The 23,617-nt window shown below is 47.9% G+C and overlaps 1 protein-coding gene across 1 annotated transcript in view; it reads left to right on the top strand.

The window, feature by feature from the left end:
• Window positions 1–23,617, top strand: part of cntnap2b (contactin associated protein 2b) — a 37,752-nt gene that overhangs the window by 7,551 nt on the left and 6,584 nt on the right. The window contains exons 3-22 of the mRNA XM_008288465.1: window positions 560–794; window positions 1,660–1,807; window positions 2,277–2,480; window positions 2,617–2,801; window positions 5,842–5,985; window positions 11,256–11,514; window positions 11,668–11,817; window positions 15,221–15,383; window positions 15,543–15,649; window positions 15,820–15,939; window positions 16,241–16,356; window positions 17,545–17,629; window positions 18,014–18,170; window positions 18,878–19,005; window positions 19,095–19,265; window positions 20,640–20,858; window positions 21,486–21,722; window positions 21,821–22,054; window positions 22,146–22,279; window positions 22,956–23,049. Of these exons, the coding sequence (XP_008286687.1) occupies window positions 560–794; window positions 1,660–1,807; window positions 2,277–2,480; window positions 2,617–2,801; window positions 5,842–5,985; window positions 11,256–11,514; window positions 11,668–11,817; window positions 15,221–15,383; window positions 15,543–15,649; window positions 15,820–15,939; window positions 16,241–16,356; window positions 17,545–17,629; window positions 18,014–18,170; window positions 18,878–19,005; window positions 19,095–19,265; window positions 20,640–20,858; window positions 21,486–21,722; window positions 21,821–22,054; window positions 22,146–22,279; window positions 22,956–23,049 (3,290 nt within the window). The remainder of the gene's footprint in view (window positions 1–559; window positions 795–1,659; window positions 1,808–2,276; window positions 2,481–2,616; window positions 2,802–5,841; window positions 5,986–11,255; window positions 11,515–11,667; window positions 11,818–15,220; window positions 15,384–15,542; window positions 15,650–15,819; window positions 15,940–16,240; window positions 16,357–17,544; window positions 17,630–18,013; window positions 18,171–18,877; window positions 19,006–19,094; window positions 19,266–20,639; window positions 20,859–21,485; window positions 21,723–21,820; window positions 22,055–22,145; window positions 22,280–22,955; window positions 23,050–23,617) is intronic.

Genomic DNA, 23,617 nt, shown 5'->3' with positions numbered 1-23,617 from the left:
TACCTGTCCAGGTGAACCTGCCTTCACCCTGAGTCAGCTGGGATAGGCTCCGCCCCCCTAGTGAGGATGAAGGTGTAGAGATGATGGATGGATCCTGTACACTGACGGATGAGTTTCTACTCTAAAGGGGTGATTTTTTTCTCTCTCAGTGGTGTGAGTTAAATGCTCAGTCCTTCGCTGTCAGTAGATCCCAGTTGGGCTTTTGGACTGACATGTCAGACAGTTCTCTGTAATGCCATTTTTAAAACAACAATCAGAGAAACATCTTTTAGAAGAACGTTGCTCTCTCCCTCCAGTAAAGTTAAAGACCTGGAGGTTTAAGGCCAAGAGGCTTTACAGCTGTTCTGGAAACACGTGATATCCAAAGAGCTCATGAAGAGACGCTGTTGGTTTGTCCTTTGTCTGTCACGTCTCCGTGCCTGGACTGACCATCCTGACCACACTCACTGTGATCATAGCATCTGCACAACTTTGCTCTAAACTGTAAAGACACTTTATGATGGGATTTTGTTTGTGTCCAGAAGCATTTTTCTGCTCTTATTCCTTTTCTCTGCCTCCCATTCTCTATCCTGCCCAACCCGACAACACCTGCCAATCCAGGTGCTGGAGGCTGGTCACCCCTGGATACAGACCGCTACCAGTGGTTACAGGTAGACCTGGGTTCTAGGAAGCAGGTGGTTGCCATAGTGACACAGGGTCGCTACAGCAGTTTTGATTGGACCAGCAAGTATCGACTCCTTTACAGTGACACACAGAAGAACTGGAGGCCTTATCTACAGGACGGAAACATCTGGGTAAGAAACCAGTTTCTACAATCTTCATCAAAAGTCACACAAAGCTTTGACTGACATGCTGCCAGCGAAGGGTTTGGTGTTAGAACTGGAAAGTCTGCCACGATAAAATCTTCTGTCCAGTCAGTTCATAGCTAGCAAGCTTTGTTTTTTTTTTTTAAGATGATTTTTTCTGCCGTTTTTGCCTTTATTAGTCAGGACAGTGAGAGAGTGAGACAGGAAAGGAGGGAGAAGAACAGAGAGAGACCTGCAGCAAACTGTCGTGAGCAGGAGCTGAACTCACGGCTGCTGCGGCGTCAAGGTGGACAGTTCATCTGTGCATCACTTAGACAGAGATCACTTAGCTGAAGTCTAAACTCGAGGCTGTTTTCTGTTTGTTCTGAGGCCAGCAGCGAACCTGCCACTTGTAGCACATACAGAGTGAATATCTGGAGGACATGGGCACATGAACGGAGTGAGGCTGATGTCAAACCTACGACCTGGCAGTTTGTCGACAAGCTGCTTCACCACATGAGCCACAGCTGCCGTGATGTTTATCGTCGTTCCTCGTGCTTCATTATGTTTCAGTTCAGAGGCTTTCTTGCAGTTAAATTGACATACGAACAGAGGTCACACAAAGACCCCATAATCCACAGTACTTGTTCGTTAATTAACACAAAATAGATGCGGCTTTAGAGGGCACATGATGACCACGAACAGAGAACACAACAGGTTAACCAAAGACCAGCTTGTGATGCTCCTGGGTCAGGCATGGAGCACCAGCAGCCTGCCAACAAATGTTTGGAATTAAATAAAAACAAAGAGAAACAGGGTGACGGTTTGCTGTGGAACAATATACAGATACAGCATTTGTGTTCTTGTGCTTCAGACATTTGAGGGTAACACCAACAGTGAGGGTGTGGTTCGCCATGAGCTGCAGCACGCCATCCTCGCCCGCTACATCCGCTTCATCCCCCTGGACTGGAGCAGGGAGGGACGCATCGGAGTCCGTCTGGAGTTCTATGGCTGCTCGTACTGTGAGTACCAGGAACCCTCCTCCCTCCCTCCACTCTCTGCAGGTTCTGGGCAGGTTCTAGCAGGTTCCCACACTGAAAATGAAACTGAATCTTGAGGTTTTGAGGATTTGGATCATGCAGTAAGGCAACCCTGCTAGTTCTGATTAGGGGATTATCCTTTTTGATCACCGTGCTCGTATCTCTTATGACCACAGCCTTCTGTGGTTTGTTTTGTTCCTACCATAATGGATTATTTTGGGCAAGTGTTGCGTGTTGGGTAGCTTACAGTATCTGCCTGGTTCAGTTTCCAGCTGCTAGCAGTGTATGAAATACCTTCTTTCTTAGTTTAATGAAGATAAATCCAGGAGACTTCCTCAGACTGGTGTGAAGGATTTCAGACACAACGTGAGTGTTCTTGAGCCCAGACCTGTTTTACTGACAGACGATAGAATTTCTCTTTTCTTCTTCTTCTTTTTTCTCCTTCTTTTAGGGGCGGATGTGATCAGTTTTGACGGCTATGGCGTCATCTCTTATCGCTTCAGAAGTAAAAAGATGAAGATTATGAAGGACGTCATCTCTCTGAAGTTTAGAACCACAGCTGGAGAAGGGGTGCTGCTCCACGGAGAGGGGCAGCAGGGAGACTACATTTCCCTGGAGCTCCGCAGGGCGCGACTGCAGCTCAGCATCAACTTAGGTAGCTTTCATACTATTTGGTGTCCTCAAGAAAAACAGTTGTACTTCATTGAAATGAAAAATGCTCTGATGATGACTGCAATGGGAAGTTACGCGACAGCCGGCCATGTCTGTGTCATTTGTGTGCTTCTCTGCAGGCAGTAACCAGTACGGGTCCATTCAGGGCCACACCTCGGTGACCAGCGGCAGCTTGCTGGATGACGACCACTGGCACTCAGTCGTCATAGAACGTTACCGAAGGAATGTCAATTTCACTCTGGACCACCACACTCAGCAGTTCAGGACTAATGGAGAGTTTGACAACCTTGACCTGGACTATGAGGTAAGGAACGCGTGGGTGTCGGGGAGTTTCATCATCCTAGCCCCATGCCTCAGTCACAGCACTTTGTTTCCACTACTTGTTTCCATACATTACTCCCATCAACTGTGCTGATGGTGGAAACCTACTAATAAAACCACTGGCCACCATGTCATACGCTGTCACTGGCGATGTGTCAGCCATTGCATATGCATCAAAAATATGGCCTGGTGACTTAGTGCTTGAGGTGCCCACCATGGCCCTGGTCCTTTTCTGGATAGGGTTCTGTCTGTCATTGTTCCCACCATCTGTTTCTCCCTCATTTTCTGTCCGCTATGTAATAAAGGCATAAAATGCTGAAAAACCCCTGAAAACACAGATCTTCTTCACTGCTGGTGTTCTGGAGTTCCTCGTGTGGTATGGCTAAGCAGGGTCATCAACTCTGACAAAGCTGGCTGACTTTCAGAATGCTGTTTACATTGGAGACCTAAATAGGCCCACTCTAGTGTTACTAGATCCTCTTCATCTACCTCCACACTGAAACACCTGAACACAGGGTAAGTAGGTAAACACAGGTCTGTGTGTCATTGCTGTCTGTACACCCTGTATTTCCTGTACACACTAAACATACTGCCAACATTTTCATTTGAAAAACATTTCCTTATTGCAGGTGTGGGTCCAAAATAATCTCACTTACTGGGTGTAGGTTCAGGGTGTTATGTGAACTGTTGAATGTGCACGATAAAGACCACAGTGTCGCTAACGGATGACGCCATAGGGCTAGATGGGGCTAGATGGGGCTAAATGGGGCTAGATGGGCCTAAATGGGGCTAAATGGGGCTAGATGGTCCTAGATGGGGTTAGATGGGGCTAGATGGGGCAAGATGGGGATAAATGGGCCTAGATGGGACAGGATGGGGCTAGATGGGCCTAGAATGGGCTAGATGGGGCTAGATGAGGTTAGAAGGGGCTAAATGGGTCTAGATGGGGCTAAATGGGCCTAGATGGGGCTAAATGGGGCTAGATGGGCCTAGATGTGGCTAGATGAGCCTAGATGGGGCTAGATGGGCCTAGATGGGGTTAGATGGGGCTAAATGGGGCTAGTTGCGGTTAGATGTGGCAAGATGGGGCTAGATGTGGCAAGATGTGGCAAGATGGGGCTAGATGGGGCTAGATGGGGTTAGATGGGCCTAGATGGGGCTAGATGGGGCTAAATGGGCCTAGATGGGCTAGATGGGGCTAAATGGGGCTAGATGGGGTTAGATGGGGCTAGATGTGGCAAAATGGGGCTAGATGAGCCTAGATGGGGCTAGATGGGGTTAGATGGGGCTAAATGGGGCTAGTTGGGGTTAGATGGGGCAAGATGGGGCTAGATGTGGCAAGATGGGGCTAGATGGGGCTAGATGGGCCTAGATGGGGCTAGATGGGGCTAAATGGGGCTAAATGGACCTAGATGGGCTAGATGGGGCTAAATGGGGCTAGATGGGCCTAGATGGGCCTAGATGGGGCTAGATGTGGCAAAATGGGGCTAGATGGGCCTAGATGGGCCTAGATGGGGCTAGATGGGGTTAGATGGGGCTATATGGGTTTAGATGGGGCTAGATGAGCCTAGATGGGGCGAGATGGGCCTAGATGGGGAAAGATGGGGTTAGATGGGGCTAGATGGGGCTGGATGGGGCTGGATGGGGGGCGCTCCTGCAAGGCGGTAGCTGTTGATGTTGCTACGAGTTGTTGGCTGATGTTTAATAAAGCTCTGTTAACACAAGTCAGTGTTGTGATTAACGAGACATGGTGCATAAGCCTGTTGTTGGCACATCATTTTAGTCAGCATTCTCTCCCCTTCCTCTCACTTGCAGTTAGTAAGGCAGCCCAGCTCGTTGTTTTCACTGGATTATCCAGTTTTATCTCCCCGTGTGCAAATGTTCCACCACAAGAATTCCACCCACCGCTATAAACCACATCCTTCACTCAGCCCCACTCATGATTGCTTCAAAGAAAGTCAAACAAGCCAGAACGATGATGTGGTGAAGAACATGCAACATCTCACCAATCGATTTATTGTCCTCCACTTACCTGGGGTCAGGTCACAAAGCATTTCCAGGCCAGTTTAGGTATAAAGTCCCTCTGGTTCTACCCCGGGGTCTCCTTCCAGCTGGACGGGCTCAGAAGACCTTCCTTTCCAGTATCCTGGAATACACTTTGCTAGGGAGGCTGAACAGCGGAACATCTCAGGAGTTCGAGCACACTCTTAGGTCCCTCTTTTTGAAGCTGAGAACCATCACCTTGGTATGCCTCTCCAACGGTACCGATGTCCACAAGACACTGAAGAGTCAGCCAAGCTTCTCATGGTGAATATTATCCACACCTGGCCCCTTATTGCTGAGGTTTCTTGACTGCTTTGGTGACTCTGCCACAGATGTGGGCTAGAATTCCCCCAAGTCTTCAGATTCAGTCTTCTTAACAGATGATGGGCTAGCTGAATGTAGGAGCTCCTCGAAGGGCTCTTTCCACCTTCCAACAATATCCTCAGTCCAGGTCCGCGGTTCTCCCGACCTGTACACAGCCAGGGCCAAGACCTGCCTTCCTTTCATAGAGACGCTGAAGGGTTTGTCAGAACTTTCTCAAGGCCAACCTCAAGTCCTTGTCCATAGCCTCTCCAAACTCCGCCCACACCGTTTTTGCTTTCACAACCAAAAGGTTCGCAGCTGCCCCCAAGTACCTGTCTGCTTTCTGTTAGGAGACCCGCTAGCCAACCAGCCGACGGGGTAAAGCCGTGTATGAGATAATAAATGTGTGTTCTGAATGTGAACAGGGAAAGCTGAGTGCATTGCCTAGTGCACTACTATCTGCTAACAGTCCTACAGTGCACTGCTCCATGTTGACTAAAATGCTGTGTGTCTATAAAAGTGTTCAAATCCCAATTTGCTGCTCACTTCAAACTTGTTAGTGCCTGTCATATGGGCATCAATGAATGACTGAACAAGTGAGTGTCGGCCACAGCAGCATGACAGGAGTGAGAGAGAGATCGGTGTCATTCCATGTCCACTGTGCTGTGTGTCCTCAGATCAGCTTCGGAGGACTGCCTGTATCTGCAAAACCCAGCTCAGGAGGCAAAGACAACTTTGTGGGCTGCATGGAGGGAATCACATACAATGGAGACAACATCACCAACCTGGTCAGAAGAAAGAAGGTGGACACCAGCAGCTTTGTAAGACAAGTTTGTTCTCTCTTGAGGGTTGTCTTTGTTAAGTGGAGATCTTGGGCATCTTTGGGTGAGCCACAGCCACAACCGTATATTTTAAGGCAGCCATGAATATAATAGTTATATCGATGTTTGGTATATCCTGTGAGTAGAACAGGTAAAGTAAATGAGCAAGTTAACCTTCAATGACAGCAACAAGCTCAACTTATAGTAGTTCCAGTAATACCTAATTCAAGGTCACTTAAATGGTCCTGCTTGGAGTGTGGTGTAGGAAATGTGGAACCCTGCCTGGATGAACTACGTCTGCTGTATAGACACTCAACCTGTAGTTACTCCAACTTTACAACAGTTTTAAAACGACGATTGTAGTGGGAAGGGCGGTAAGAAAACTTAATTAAATGTAATGAAGAATTAGAAATGTCATGATTGAAGCAACAGGAGCTTGGATTTGGGCAGTTCATTAACATATTTTTGCAGGTTTGTGCTCATAGTGGGTCAGTTGAGAGCAGATTTTGAAAAACCCTGACGTGTGTCACTCCTGGGAAACACCAGTTGCCAGAAGGGCTGCTCCAACTAGCAAGGCTCAGTCATAAATATGGTCAAATATTCTGAAATCAAGAGAGCAAGATGGCAGCGCGCGTAGACTCTGTGCTCTCACTTTCAGTGCTTTGTTTTTGTATTTGTTATGTATGTCTTGCTTGTTTCAACTGCCTTCTGTCGAGCTAACGTCACCTACAGCCGACAGGATCTGTTAAAAATCGGAGTTTCGTGCGAGATGAGTATTACAGCGGAGTCCTCTCGTTCATACAACATCCCGGGGTTCATAACAAGGGACGCCGGCTCTTTGTGGATCACGTTCCCAACGAGGAGGAAGCGGAGGCGGCGCAGGGAGGCAAAAGAGGGGATGCAGGGCCGGCGGGCTAGCCAGACTACGGAAGTGGCCACACAAACCACCACTTCCCAGCCTCTCCCTCGCTAATGTAACATCCCTCACCAACAAAATGGACGAGCTGAGGCTCCAGGCAGCTTCGGATAGCTTCACCAGAGACTGTTGTGTCCTACTCATCACCGAAACATGGCTACATTCATCCATCCCGGACTCAGCTATCGAGCTAGCATGCTTCACAACACTGCGCTTTGACAGGACCAGTGACTCCGATAAGAACAAAGGAGGAGGGTTGTGTATTTACATCAACAACAACTGGTGTAACAACACAGAGACGGCAGCCAGCTATTGTTCCCCTGATTTGGAATATTTGACTGTGAAATGCCGACCGTTCTACCTTCCACGGGAGTTTACTGGGGTCATGCTAACTGTTGTCTACATACCACCGGATGCTAATGCTAGCTCGGCCCTCGGACTGCTACATTGCAACATCAGCCTGCAGCAAAACCAACATCCAGATGCGGTGCACATCATCGCTGGGGATTTTAATCATGTGGACTTAAAATCAGTGCTCCCTAAACTCCACCAGCATGTCAAGTGTGCGACAAGAGGAGCCAATACACTGGACAAGATTTATACAAACATCAAGCTGGGCTACAGGGCCAGACCTGCACCACACTTAGGCAAGTCTGACCACATCTTCCTACAACTCATCCCTGCATACACCCCCCTTTGTAAATCCACCCCCACCACCATTAAGACCATCAGGACGTGGCCAGATGGTGCTTCTCTACAGCTGCAGGACTGTTTCAACAGCACTGACTGGGACATCTTTGAGGACGAGGACCTGGATGTGTTCACAGACACTGTTCTGTGCTACATTAAGAACTGTGCGGACACGGTGACCATGGAGAAACGCATCCGGGTCTACCCCAACCAGAAACCCTGGATGACCAGAGAGGTGAAGCAGCTGCTAAAGGAGAGAAACTCAGCCTTCAGAACTGGAGACAGGGCTCTCTACAGCACAGCCCGCACTAACTTGAAGAGAATCATCAGGAAGGCCAAGGAGGACTTCAGGAGAAAGATCGACGACCACCTGGACAGCAACAACACCAGGCAGGCATGGATGGCGGTCCAGCACCTCACCAACTACAAACCCGGCATCAGAGCTGCTGAGGGCGATGCTGAGCTGGCAGAAGAACTCAACCTCTTCTTCGCCCGCTTCGAGACTGAACCACCAGGAGTCTGAATCTGTTGGCTGCAATAGAGAACACAAGCTTCTTTATAGACTTCCAGCATCTGAAGAATAAACCCGGTTTCTGTGTAGGAGAGACAAAAAAAGTGGAAAAGATATAAAAAACAAGGAAAAAAGGCTCGGTAGTGCAGAGCCCACCAGAGAAGCAGCCGTCTCCTACAGTCACCCACAGCGCCCTGAAATAACCCCAGTTTATCGGCGTCTCAGTTAGATTCAAGTCCTGACCTTGACTCAGCCATTCCAGAACCTAAACTTTGCTCCTTTTGAGCCATTCAGAGGTGGACTTGCCTTTATGTGCGCTGAGTCAGTGTCATGCTGCAGAACCCATCTGTGTTTGAGCTCTGGCTCATGATCTGATGGGCGGATGTTCTCCAGGAGGATATTCTGACAGAGAGCAGAATTCATGACTCCATTAATTATGACAAGTCGTCCAGGTCCTGTGGAAGCAAAGCAGCATCAGACAATCACACTCCCATCACCATGTTTCACTGCTGCTATGGTGGTTGTCTTGTGGAATGCACTATATACTCTACACAAGATGTGATGGACCCATGTCTTCCAGCAAGTTCCACCTTTGACTAATCAGTCCACAGGATGTTTATGTAGGCTCATCCAGATGTTTCTTTGCAAATGCGAGCTGAGCCTTCATGTTCTTTTTAGCCAGGAGCTCTCCCACTGGTGCCATTTTGGCCCAGTGTCTTCCATACTGTGGAGTCATGTACACTGACATTAATTCCAAGCAGTATCCAGATGTCCAAGTGCCTCCCTCTGTCTGTGAGGTTAGGCCCTGACACACTACAGAGGACACTCCTTTTGGCTGCTTGTATCCACATCCTACTGCTTTCGGTCACTACACAGGTTTTCTTTTTGCGGGTCGATGTCAGTATCAATTGTTAGTGCTCAAGAAAGGCCGATAACCAATACATGGACCCGATAGACATCAAAAGTTATTAAATAACAACACGTGACAGCAGGAACCTGTCATTCATAGCTGAGTTTGTTCATTAATAAAGATTACTATGACTAACTTATACATATATACATTAAATGTGAAATAGTAAGAGCATGTAATAGTAGGGAACCTGTCATTTGTCACAACACCATATGGTAGTAAGCCTTCATAATGACGTCGTCCAGCTGTGACTGACGTGTTCCCTGCTGTTACTGAATCTATACATTAAATAGTATATATGAACAGGATGTGATAGCAGAGAACCTGGTATTCATCACTTGACTACGTCATTAATAATTAATTCATACTTATTTATTTATAACCAAATATGTACAACAGAAATAGGAAGATGAAAGTCACATGACGCTCTCCTGTTTACGACGAGGTCACCTGACTGAGCTCAGTCACAGTTTGTCCCCTGCAGGTCCATATACTGTTTTCCTAATAGTTTCATTATTATTAAGTTATTATTAATGCATTGTTTTGTTCACTTTTATTGCTCACTCAGGACCAGATCTTAAAGCATCATTATGAATTATTGTATTTTCTGACGATGTTTGAGGGTAATAGCTCCTCCTGGTTCCGCTGCTAGCCATTAGCATAGCCTTAGCCACTCTGAAAGCAGCTCATGGTGTGTTTTGTGCTGAGGACTGTGCTTCTTGTTCACTTTTTGCAGGTTGTTTCTCTGCGACACAGACATGTCTCACAGTTAGAGTTAATCAAACCTGATTAACGGTGTTGTGTTGCTGCAGATAGTATTTGCCACAGACGAGTTCATCAGACCTGCTCTGCTCTCCACATGTGCCCTCTCTCTCTCTCTATCTATCTAAGTGTAGCCCTGTGATAGGCTGGCTACCTGTCCAGGTGAACCTGCCTTCACCCTGAGTCAGCTGGGATAGGCTCCGCCCCCCCCGTGACCCTAGTGAGGATCATAGACTGTATAAAAGATGGACGTAGCTACCGTGACGTCACCTGTTGGTTTCTGCACTGAGAAAATGAAGCCAGGGTTTTGCTACTTCCTGGTTGACATCTTGGATTTTTGGAGCCAGTGGTGCAACAATCGTGGGAGGGGGGGGGCGGAGCCATAGGAGCAGTGATTGGTCAGACGGATTGAGAGGCAGGCCCTCTCTGCCCGCCCACATTCACCGCCTTCTGCTCGCTTCGTCTGCATCCTCGCTGCCGACTGTCAATCAAGCCAGCCACGCCCCTTGCCCCGCAAAATGTGGACGATTTTTGAAAAATTCAGTATTGATTTATTTTCAGATTGGCCACCTGATCTCTGGATTTGACTATGAGTATGAAAACTAATAAGAAAAAAATCCTGAGCTATAGGAATGCAGTATTTGGTGATCTGTGATCATTTCTTTTCCAGTTCCAGTCTATGGGAGCCAGGGCTTTGTGGAGCCAGCAGCTAGCGGACGTAGTGATATTGCAGGTTTTTGACACTTCCGGGTTGGCTTCATTTTTCAGGGCCGGTTGCTACGTCCATCTTTTATACAGTCTATGGTGAGGATTAAGGTGTAGAGATGATGGATGGATGGAAATTTGTTTAGTGATGGTCTTTGAATGTGATGTGGGTGCAGTCTGTGGCTCCACTTATGTTTGGGAATCCAGCGATGGCGTTAAGTCCCCGTTTGATTTAGGCTCATTGGTGATGGCTGTAAGTGAACTGGATGTAGGCTGGGGCCATGGGAGTTATGGCATCCAACACTGCCAGCGTGATTTGAATTTACAAACAAAAGAAAAGAACAATAGAAGCACGGCTACTAAAGCCAACCACACACGCTATCTAGAACCCCCAACATTAGCCAAACCCTGGAAGGAACATAAATAAATAAAAACACATTTGCTAAACCTGCCATCCTAGATTAAGGAAACGAGAGAAAACAGTTTTAAACAAAGTGAGACTGGTCGACTCCTGGAGGAGACATGATGAGGGGAGGTTTGGTGCGAGGACTTGTAGAGCTGAGCAGGATGAAGGTGGTTAAATGTTGGCTATCCTTGGAGAAGCTGGAGCCGGTGGACCGACGGGATTGGCGGAGCCAGGATGCCTGACGTTTCTGATGTGGATTTGAAGTCACTAATAATTTCCCAAGAATGAAATTCATCACCTGTAGATCATAAAGGAATCGACTGCTTTAGTTTCTGTTTTAATACATATCTTTGTCTTTCTTCCGCTGTAGCGTAACCTGACATTCTCCTGTGCTGAGTCCAACTCCTTCCCCGTCTTCTTCAACTCCACGTCGTTCCTGCGGTTGCTGGGACAGAGCGACAGTGACACTCTGTCCGTCAGTTTGTCGTTCAGGACGTGGAACCCCCACGGCCTGCTGATGTTCACGGCCCTGGCCGATGGCTGGGTGGAGGTGGGGCTGATGGAGGGCAAGGTCACCGTCTACATGAATGTGACGCAGAAGAAGAACGCACGTATTGACATCTCCTCAGGTGAGCTCTGATAACTGTTATTATATTTGATTATTTTATTAAAGGAGCTTTATTTACTGTTTGTGGTTTTTTGTTGCATCTTGATGTTTTTATTGTTGTTGCCGGTTTTGTCCTGTTCAGATTTCACTGACTGAAGTGTGCTTTGCCTTCCAGGCTCAGGTCTGAATGACGGCCAGTGGCACAGCATCCACCTCAACGCCCTGGAAAACTACGCTATGCTGACGGTGGATGGAGACGAGGCGTCCACAGTGAGGACAGCTATCCCCATCCAGATCCAGACTGGAGGAACCTACTATTTTGGAGGTGATTACTGAAAAGGATGATTAGCAGTTTAAAGTAACTTTGGCGGTGTCTTGAAGTGGTGGCAGTGTCAGATGTTCTTCTGTTCAGGCGATGAACAGCACTGATCCAATGACATTCATCAGCTTCTTTCAGGTCCATGGATATTTAACTGTGTGTCATCACATCAAGTTGTTGCTACAAAACATGATAAAAGCACACCTGTAAGCTAAAGCAGCTTGATGCTATGTGTGTGGCCAGGCCCACCAGTAGGGGGGGCAAACGGGTCTGTGGTCCCGATGGGGCGGCGCGTCAGAACCAGGCTACTGGTGGCAGAGAAGAGGGATGTCAGGAGATCAGAGGAGAGGAAGAGAAAGGGGAGAGGAGTGATCCGGGCATCTCAGGTTATCTGGTGCCGGCCCAGCCCAGTGCCGGCCCAGCCCAGACTGTCAGCTGGCCCGTGTGTAAAACAGAAAGAGTAACAACAGCTTGGACTTTTAGAAAGACCTGTGATTCTGTGTTTGGACCCCGTTGACCTACTTTGGTTCCAGATCTGGCTGCTGTAATGCAGAGCCCGTTAGCTCAGTGTGCTCAATGATCACAGTCTGGTGCCGTCGGTGTCGTTGGGCTCAGTTTCCCACAATTCTCAATTCTTCAAACCTGCTCCTTAAACTTCATTCATAGACTCTGACAGTAACAATGGGCCAAAAAAGAGTGTTTCTGTGCAGAACAATAACAAAGGACGATGGTTTCTCGCCACATTTAAGAGTAAAATAACTTCATCCCAGTACTAAGCAGCTCCTGCAGTAAATTAAAGAAAGGAAAATGAAACACCAGTCTAGACATTTCTACCCTTCTGCCCATGTTTTAATCCCCCCATCAGACCTTCCTGGGGTGAATGAATCATTTTCCCGTATTGGACTAAATATGAAGCCGTTTTCATCCTGATTTTTTATTCTGATGTGGTGTTAGACACCCATCATGTGTGTAAGACGGTAATCTTGTATGTCCTTTTTAATCTCTTGAACAGCAGCTGGGTACAGTAAAGGGTAAGTGTTAAACTCCAGTAGTGGCCTCTGAACAGGTACAGCAGCTGAGGTGGAGGTGCTGCTGTCGGCCTGTGAGCAGTGTTCAGATATTATTATGAGCCTTATTGCAATTCCTAGTGGCTGAGTTTCTATAACACATAGCAAAGGAACAAAGGGTACAAGGCTTCCCTCGTCTCCTGCACGTTGAGTCCTGATCGTTTCTGAGATGTTACCGTTACTTAGTGTTACTACTTATGGTTCCGTGTGGAGCGGTTTCATGTCACAGATCAGATCCAGAGACTCCAACATGGACAAAGACTCGGCGGACAAAAGTGAGCAATCAAAAGAGGATTTATTTGCAATAAATGTTTCACAGGAAGTAGGAATCATTAGCTACAGAACAACCAGTGCCCTCTAGTGGGCTGGCAGACAAACTGTCAGGAAGACAATGAACAGAACTATTTAGCGACTATGCGACACAAAACTGCAAATCAGTTTCCAACTCCTAAACAGGCGTAAAGACTAAGATTAGAGCTTCCTGACAGACGGGGGGATCAGGGGAGGACTCCAGGGATCGGTGGCGTGGCAGCGTGGTGTGTCCAGGGAGAAGCCGGTCCAGGCTGGCGTTCCCACAGCAGGATGTGAGTGTGGATAATCCAGACAAGATGATCGGTAGACGGACTCAGATGGGTTGTAGCTGGTGTGGTCTGAAGGCAGCAGAGAGGGTCAGAACTAGGGCACAGGAAGGAATGGGATCACGGCGCAGAACTGGAGATCAGACTTACAGACTGGGCCGGGGCTCACTAACTGGAGGCACACTGAACAAACATATAGACGCAACGCTTTTGTTCTTGCTCCCATTTTTCATGAGCTGAACTCAATGATCTGAGACCGTTTCCATGTACACAAAAGACCTGTTTCTCTCAGGTGTTGTTCACAGATTTGTCTAAATCTGTCAGTGAGCCGAGATAATCCATCCACCTCACAGGTGTGGCGTATCAAGATGCTGATTGGACAGCAGGATTGTTGACCAGGTGTGTCTTAGGCTGGCCACATAAAAGGTCAAGAATGGGAGCAAAAACAAAAGTGTTGCGTTTATGTTTTTGTTCAGTCTAGTTTATGGTCTGCTCGTGTCTCATATGTGAAGTGATGAATGAACAATGAAGAGACCGCTCCCTGAAGCTGAAGATGATCCACTGATGCAGATGAGCTGCACCTGCCCTCCACCTGTGTGAGAAGAGGTTAGGGGAAGGAGGGAGAAGAACTGCCACTAGGTGGAGCCAGAGGTGGAGGGCATGACATTTTCAAATCAGATCCAGTTTGTTGCCATGGTGCTGTTCGTCCACAGCAGGACAGGCAGGATGAGAGAGCCTTTCTCCAGGATCCAGGAACTTAAAGCATTTAAATGAAGAAGTGTTGGCATCTCTGGACCAGCAGTTCAGCGTTCTGACAGCTGGTGGCATGAAGCTGCTGATCAGTCTGGAGGATCTTCCTTCAACGCTCCAGAAACGTTTTCCTGATGGCAGCAGTTCAGACAGTTGATGGAGAGGGTGTGAGGAGTCCCTGACCATGTTCAGGGTCCTGTTCCTGCAGCAGCTCTGGAGAAGTTCTTGGACAGAGGAGACCCTCTGAGCTCCTCTAACTATCCTCTGCAGGGCTTTCTGTCTGACACACTGCAGCTGGAGGACCATGTGGAGATGCAGGATGTCAGGACGCTCTCCACCACACCTCTGGAGAAAGTCCTGAGGATGCTGGCAGGGAGAGAGGCTGCTTTCAGCTTAGCCTAACCCTGTGGCTCAGGGTGTAGAACGGGTCGCTCAGTGATCAGAAGGTTGGTGGTTTGATTCCACCCTGTAACCTGTGTCATGGTTGTTGTGTCCTTGGGCAGGACACTGCACCACCTGCCTGGTGTGGATGTGTATGGATGGGTTGTTGAGGTGGTGGTCGGAGGGCAGAATGGCAGCCAGGCCTCTGTCAGTCTGCCCCACTGTGGCTACAGCCGGAGCTACCACCACCAGATGGATGTGTGTGGATGAATGAGTGACAGTGTCTAGAAAAAGTCTTCATAAATCTGATCAAGTATTATTATTATTATTATTATTACATGCTGGAGAATATCCCTGATGGAACATACAGCCTCATCGATAAGTCACTTGTGAAAACATCTGAATTATGAAAAATGACTCTCCATCTGTTGTGTGGTTTGTTCTGGGGTGTCGGATTTTCGACCAGAGACCTGAGTGGTCTACAAACATGGCTGCTGTTAGAAGGGTGACAGAAAGTAGAAGAAAGACTCGGCACAGACAAACTGTCTGGTTCTCCCTGGGTGTGTTTCATGTCTGTTCCTTCAGTGAGTGTTGACTTCTGATGGACCTCTGACCTCCTCCCCTTGTCTCCAGGCTACTTCCTGCACACGAATGCCCGGTCACTCCAGCGCTCCTTCCAGGGCTGCATGCAGATGATCCACATTGATGACCACCTGGCGGACCTCAGGGCTGTGGAGCAGGGGCTCATTGGAACGTTTGAAAATGTCAGCCTGGATATGTGTGCCATCATAGACAGGTGTGCAGCTCAGAATCAGAATTCTAAACTTTACTTGTAATGAAAAACAAAAGCGAGACGGTGAGTAGTGATGTCGTCTCACAGCCATGACTGTGGGCTGCAGAAGCCTGCGTTACCCTCACCGTTAACAGTCTGCTGTGTGTTTCTGTGTCCTGTCAGGTGTGTTCCTAACCACTGTGAGCACGGCGGTCACTGCTCTCAAACTTGGGACACGTTCAACTGCAACTGTAGCGGCACCGGCTACACTGGAGCCACCTGCCACACCTGTGAGCGCCTTGTGTCGACTTGCATTAGCTTCATTATGTAGACCAAGCATCCCCTCACCCTAAGCCTCCATTTGCTTCATGGGATGTTGATGCACACACACACACACACACACACACACACACACACACGGCTTTGTGTCTGCTAACTGTGTGTCACATCTCCCCTGTAGCTCTGCATCAGCAGTCCTGTGCTGAGTATCAGCACCAGGGGAAGAGTTCTGGAAGCTACTGGATCGACCCTGATGGCAGCGGCTCCATCGCCCCCTTTAGAGTCAGCTGTGAAATGGCAGGTGAGACAAATCACTGTGAGAGTGCTGTCGGGTCATCCGTTGAATTTTCTGAGGTGACTTTAGGTAAGACAGAGAAACAGAAGTGCCACCAGTGCTCTCTCCACAGATTTCTGTTCTACTTTTAGCACTTATTTTCAGCAGCTGTGCTCGTTCTGCAGAACATCCGACCCTGCCTGTTACTACGGAAACATGCATCAGTCCTCATGCGTTTCTGTGTGTGTCACTGGAGTCAGTGTGCATGTGGTGAATATTTGCTTCAGAAGATGTGAGAGACTGTTGACGCTGTTTTCTGGTCCTTCAGGGGAAAGAGTTTGGACCATCCTGAAGAACAACCTGTCTCCTCAGACCTCGGTCTCCGGGGCAGACCAGGAGGGGAAGGCAGTGCTGCAGATCATTTATAATGTGACTGATGAACAGGTACACCGGAGGGGGGGGGGGTTGTATTATGAGGTGTGTCAGAGAAGTTCCAGGACTGGTGTCACTACAGATACATCTCAAACCCAAACTACCAACCAGGAGTTTCCCCTTCAGACCATCAACCAGCTCGTCTACAGAGATCCTGCAGCGTTTGCTTCGTCCAGAAGAGGCAGAGTTGTGTCAGGACCAGTGGAGGCTGCTTCACCATGACAACCTGCTCACGGCGCCCTGAGCATCCCACAGCTCCTGGCTGAGAAGAACATCTCCGTGCTGGAGCAACCTCCCTACTCACCCCACCTGGCTCCGTGGGGTTGGTTCCTCCTCCCCAAGCTCAAGGGCTCATCAAGGGGACCCGCTTAGAAGACGTGGACGACATCAAGATGGCTGTGAGGACAGGGCTGAGAGGATCCTGAAGAATCCTTCCAGGAGTGCATGGCTGCGTGAAGAGAAGGCTGGAGGAGGGTGTTAGACTCCAGGAGGATTACTGGGAAGGAGAACACTGGTAGTTTGTAGTTTGATTTATAATCTATCTTTTGTGACACCAGTCCTGGAACTTTTCTGAAACACCTCGTACATTGATCATAATTTTAAAGGCCTGCAGCTACAAGCTGAGGTAGATTAAAGGGGAATATTAGGTGGAGACAGAATGAATGGACGTTCTAATTAGTCAGCTGACAATTCTACATAGACGACCAAATAATACAAACCAACATACACATAATGGCTAATCATTCATAAAGACCTGTCCACTGCAGGCATACGTAGTGACTCAGTACACAACATTTCCATGAATAAAAACAATCATGCTGTTCATCCTGCTGATCTTCCTTCCTTTTTAAACACAATCACTGTTTTCATTCACAAATCGCTTCCTGCCACTTGTTGTGTTTCTCTGCCCCTGTAGATGTTAGCCTATATTCACTATTTAGTCTGTTCACAGCTCATCTATAATTATGGAAACCTAAACAGGTTAAATTCAGTTCTCAGAACTCACAATACTGTGTTGGTACTAACCATGACATGTTGTACATGTTCAGACCCTCCAGCAAGGAGCTAATCCACAGACAAATGGAGGTGTTGTGTCCTGAAAAGAAGACCTCCTCAGACAGATGACACAGAGTCCTATGTTGTTGGTATGTAGTCAGTGAAACATACCTGAGGTTCCCTGTTTGTCCCCTTTGTGACCAGGTGTTGTCGGTGACCAGCAGTGCAGAGAGCTGTGAGCAGTATGTGGCCTACGCCTGCCGAATGTCTCGTCTTCTCAACAGTCCAGGTGAAGTACCCGTCACTCCAGAACCGCTCATGATGACTCCATGTCAGAGTGCTCATCATCAGCAAAGAACTGCATGTGACCAGTGAGCTGTGGCTCAGGTGGTAGAGCGTTGTCCTCTGATCGTACGGTTGGTGGTTCCATCCCCTTCACAGTCCAAGACACTGGACCTGAAGCTGCTCCTGGTGGCACCATTGGTGTATGAATGTGTGTGAATGGGTGAATGAGAAACACTGTAAAGCGCTGTGAGTAGCACTGAGGTAGAACGGTTCTGTAGAAGTTCAGTCCAGTCACCATTAATGAGCAGGACATCTTCAAAGTAAGACTTATAATTTGATCTAATTGAGATGAACTAAAGTGACTCTAGCTTGTTGCTTTGACGTTCAGATGGAACCCCATTCACCTGGTGGGTAGGAAGAGCCAATGAGAGGCATTCCTACTGGGGAGGTTCAGGACCAGGGATACAGAAGTGTTCCTGTGGCATTGAACACAACTGTACTGATCCCAAACACTACTGCAACTGTGACGCCGACCTGCGGACCTGGTGAGTGCGCCTCATGTTTTAACTCGTTAGGATACACAGTCTGATATTTACCCTGAAACATAATCCTCCTCTCCAGTGCGTCTGACCACCGCCTTGCTTTTAGGTCACTGCCTATGACTACAGGAAGCTGTGTGCTCGGGATCTAGAACCAGGAAGTTCACATTTTCTGCTTTATTTCTTTTATTGTATGTCTCTTGCTTCCAGGACGTATTCTACACGGCAGTTACACAAAACCACCACTTTCTTCTGCTCTCCTGCTTTACCTTTGACCCTCTCTATCACTTATGTATTGACCTGTTTATGCAGTCACACATCGTTTATCATGTTTGTAGGTTTACAGCCTTCCCCACATTTCAATGGGAAACTCAGCACCACAGACCTCAGACCAGTTCATTTTGTGGTGCAATGCAGAAAGCTGATAATCCAAGAATATGAAGCAGCAGCAGGCCGTCCACACGCTGCGTATGGTATCAGGATGGAAACTGACCTGTTGTGTATGCCAGGAATGATTCTGTTCTGGTTTGCCTCGTTACAGGAGATCCTATAGGTATAGTTAACGGTAGATGTGTACACTGAACTTTTTATGACATGTTGTAGTGAAGCTGTGTGTACTGGTGTCGCTGTCCTCAGACCAGTGTGACCAGTACAGTCAGCTTAGACACAGCCTGATGCTGTGTGTGTGTGTGTGTGTGTGTGTGTGTGTTCAGGAGGGAGGATGCAGGTCTGCTGGTCTATAAGGATCACTTGCCAGTGAGCCAGGTCGTGGTTGGTGACACGAGCAGAGCTGGGTCTGAGGCCAAGCTGACCGTCGGGCCGCTCAGATGCCGTGGCGACCGTGAGTGTTTGTCCATCCCTCTCTTTACCAGAGATATGAGATGTTTCATGTCAGTGTTTGAACGTGTGTCCTGTTGTTGTTTTCTGAAGGGAGCTACTGGAACGCTGCCTCGTTCACCAGCCCTGCCTCCTTCCTCCACTTCCCCTCCTACAGAGGAGAGACCAGCACTGACATCTCCTTCTACTTTAAGACATCCTCCACTCATGGAGTGTTTCTAGAAAACCTGGGAAGCACCGGCGGCCTTCACATTGAGCTCAGAGGTGTGTGTGTGTGTGTGTACGCTGTGCAACATCCTGCAGTCATCTTGAGGACACTACTTTAAACGTACAGTTTACTTTGACCTAAGTGATGCGTGAAGACGCCGCCTCCCTGCCGTGTTTCCAGCCTCTGATCTGTGAGGTGACCATTAGACAGCACTCGGTCATGCCTTGGATTAACTCACAGGAAATGTTTTGTAGAGCATTATGTCAGCTTTAACCGCCACTAATTGCAGACAGTTGTGTCCCAGTGTGGCCTAAATGATCAGTAACCGTCCACCAAACACAGTTTGTCCAGAAACAGGCTAAAAGGGACAACCGTGATGAGTATCCACCACTGATATTCCAGAGAACAGACATGCTATTCATTTTTATTGCAACAGCTGGAGTTTAAATAATGCAACAAAAGAAACGAGGCGGCACAGACGGAGCTACACGTTGGTCTGATTCAGCTCAGTAGGTTCACAATACACCTGCTGGACCGCTGTGCTTTGTTTTTTAACTAGCTTGTTGCTTTTCTGGACGTCGAGCTGATGTGATTCACCAAGAAGCTGTAAAGTAGTTTTAACTTTGTCCAGACTGCACTCTCACCTTCTTTGTGTTTCTGTCTTCTTCCATGTTGCCTGCTTTCATTCAGAAATCAGCTTACAATGAAGACTGTACTGGGGTTTTGTTTTTAGTTCATTTCCACCGCTGAGCTGAGTCTCTGGTCTGTTTTCCTCCTGTGGCCACGTCCAGGCTGGCTGCAGTCACACAAACCTCAGGCGTCTTGGAGATGGTCTTGCAGCTTTTTTCCTGACCATGCTGACCAGTTATTCTTATCCACGTCTCCTTTTACGAATCTTCTGTGATGTGTACATGTATGATGGTCTTCAGTAATGCACACAATACCACACAACTCAATGAATGCTTTCAATAGAGTGAAGGGAAGACAGCATGAGATGGAACGCTCCTGTGATGCTCATTTGAAGACAAAGATGTTCTCTTCTTCACTATGATCCACGTAGGAGGCCAGGCCATTCTAGAGACCTTCTGCTTTCAGTAATTTCATTAAAACGTCGAGGTCTTGAAGACAAGATGGAGCCATCGAGGGTTTTATACGTAAGGAAAAGGATTTGAAATTATATTCTGGAGTGAAGAGAAGCAAACACTGGAGAGATGTGGTCTGTTTCTCTGGTTCCTGTCACATCAGTCATGAGGACATAAAGAATAAAAAGTAGCAAGCCAAAACAAATTAAACACAGTAAGACAGACGTAGTTTGAAAAATAGTTTTTAGAAAGATTCTAATGTAGTAATTAAAAATCAGTGAGAAGGGATCAGAGGATGAAAAACCCCAAAGTGCTCCTAATGTCTGATTTTCCTTCTGGTTCTCACAGGAGGTTCAGTGATCTTCTTCTCTTTTGACGTGGGCAGTGAGCGGATGGAGCTCAGCGTCCGCTCGCCAGCGCCGTTAAACGATGACCAGTGGCATCGTGTGGAGGCTGAGAAGAACATCAAGGAGGCAGTGCTTCAGCTGAATGGACAGTACCGAGAGGTCAGACCCACCCCCCCACAGGGCCACGCAAAGCTGGAGTTCTACAGCGATCTATATGTTGGTGAGCCACACGTACATACACACACACACACACACACACACACCATGTGACGCAGCGTTTCCCACCGCCGCTACAGGAACACCTGGAGAAGGATCCTTGGAGCCTCGTTGAGACTTTGCTCTAAATGTTGATGACAAAAATGCTTACTGGTGCACTTCATGTACAATTCATCTAAATAGCATCATATCATAGCATCATACACCAGATCAAGATCAGATAAACTTCACAGTTTCCCACATGCTGAGAACTTGATGACAGTGGGACAGAAATGCAGCCAGACTCCATGGACAGCCATCAGCCTTCCCCGGTTGGCGAGAACAGAAAGAGAAAAGATGAGCAGTGAGAAACAATAACCAATAAAACAAGGAACCCTGGGTAGGCAGGTGAGGGGCTGCAGGTGTCTCGATGTTTAGCACCGTGGCCTCACAGCTAGAAAGTCGCTGGTTGGCGTCCCGGTGAGGATCTTTCTGCGTGGAGTCTCCATGTTCTGATGATCACTGCGATACCAGTGTCAGTGACTTTGATGCTGTTGTGCTGGCGTGAGTCTGTCGTATCTTCCCTGTGCGCCCTTTGTAGGACTCAGTTGTTTTGTCTTAACTGTGCTACGGTTAATTTCCCATGTCCCAGGTGCTTCGAGTGGTCAGAGGGGCTTCCTTGGCTGCATGCGTGCTCTGAAGATTAATGGTGTGATCTTTGACCTGGAGGAGAGGGCGAAGACCACGTCGGGGGTGAATCCAGGCTGCCAGGGCCACTGCAGCAGCTATGGGATGCACTGCAGGAACGGAGGGAAGTGTGTGGAGCAGTACAACGGATACTCGTGTGACTGCTCACTCACTGCATACGATGGACCCTTCTGCACGGATGGTAGCCCAGCAGCACATCGAGTTACATTCGACTACATCAGGTCAGATTAGACGATGCGTCTGTCGGTAGTGATCGACCGTTCTGTGTGTGTTCGTTAGATGTCGGTGGCTACTTCGAGACAGGAACCCTGGTGCGCTACGACTTCCTGCCAGAGTTGGGACTGTTTGCTCTGCAGGAGACGAAGAGTCGATCGGTCGTTGGTATTCCAAGTGAGGCCAACCTGACGAAGGAGGAGCTGGTGTTCAGCTTCAGCACTTACAGTGCTCCCAGCATCCTGGTCTACATCAGCTCCAGGACCCAAGACTATGTGGCCGTTGTGCTCAGACACAATGGTAGGCTTCCCCCATCATATCTAATGCAGCTGTTCATTTATTTGTATGTTTTTAAGGAGCTGTATCTGTGTCTGTACGATCATGTGTCCAGGCACTCTTCAGATCCGCTACAGTCTTGGGGGACTAGCAGAACCTTACACCATAGACATTGACCACCGTAACATGGCCAACGGACAGCCTCACTCCGTCAACGTCACCAGGAACCTGAGGGAGATTCAGCTACAGGTTAGTGCTTCCTGCATAGAGCTCAACTAAATAATGTATGTTTAAAATAAGCAGCATAAATGTGGTGTATTTGCTTTTATTCAGAGATCTACAGCTGCTCTGCTCCTGCTCACTGACAGTCTGTCCTCAAATGTACAGAAATAAGCAGTTATTTTTAGATGTAGCCACATGATACTTTCTACCCTGGAAGAGCTACAGCTGTGCACGTTTCCTAAAATGATTTGACATTTACAGATGAAAGGGTAGAAAAAAATATTTAAAGAGTTCTTCTGAGTTGAAAACTGCACTGATGAGGATCTGTTGTGGTGGCTCCACAGCAGCAGAGTCATCATCTAGTGCACACTAGACCATATGATCCCGACACAAGCCATGCCACAGAAAAACACTGTTACACAGAGTTACTGTACAATAAAGCCAGATTTGTGCAGCTGAGTGACCATGCCTTCAATGGCCACAATACGGTGCTTGTGCTTCTTCCAGCCGGTGAGGCGGTGGTTAGGTGGGCTGCTGCAGAAGCACTGTGTTTTGTTTTCAGTGCTGTAGAGTCTTTTAGCTAACGGCATGGCCACAGAGAAACCAGAAGAAAGACGTCAGAGACAGAGAGCTACAGGGACAGATGGAGATTCAGGTTGTCTGTTGAATGTGTCACTGTTCCTTTCCTGTCTGTGTCCTTCAGCTGGACCACTACCCGGTGTCCACGTACACCCTGCCTGAGGCCTCAGACACCCAGTTCAACCTGGTCAAAAGCATTTTTCTCGGAAAGGTATTTGGTGAGTATGTAGCTGAGACGTGTGCATTAGTCTTTAATCCAGCAACAGGATGTCATCCACCTTCAAACTGGTTTTTACGTTTCCTGGTAAATTTAAATGAAAACTGGAAAAATGGTTCCATTTGAAGCATGAACTAAATACGGTATGAGCAGTGTTGAACAAAACGTTACACACTTGTAAAGATTCTGTGAATCTTTGAAAACCATCTTTGTCACAAAAATAAAACGAATCATGCGTTTGGTTCTTTCACAGCGCAAACAAATCTCCTGGAGATACAACAAAACCTGCTGCGTCAGAGATACAGCAGTGCTGGTGTTTGTGTCCGTGGGTGATGACTGAGGTGGTGGATCTTCATCCTCTGTGGGGCGGTTGGGACGGTAGGCGGACTGAAGGGGGTTCAGCGATGCAGGAAGGCTGGCTGTGATGTGGGTCTGATGAGCCTCTGTTCATATAGATGCACAGCCCCCACCTCGGCTTTACCAGAGCTAGCTGTCTGTCTGTCTGCATCCCCTCCAGCTGTCTGTCCGTCTGGGATGCTGTCATGGAGCCATGTTTCTGTTAAAGCAGA

This window comes from Stegastes partitus, unplaced genomic scaffold (genome assembly GCF_000690725.1).
Source record: "Stegastes partitus isolate 25-593 unplaced genomic scaffold, Stegastes_partitus-1.0.2 Scaffold559, whole genome shotgun sequence".
NCBI lineage: Eukaryota > Metazoa > Chordata > Actinopteri > Pomacentridae > Stegastes > Stegastes partitus.
The sequence above is the reverse complement of the archived record's forward strand: the minus strand, read 5'-3'. Positions and strand labels throughout refer to the sequence as shown.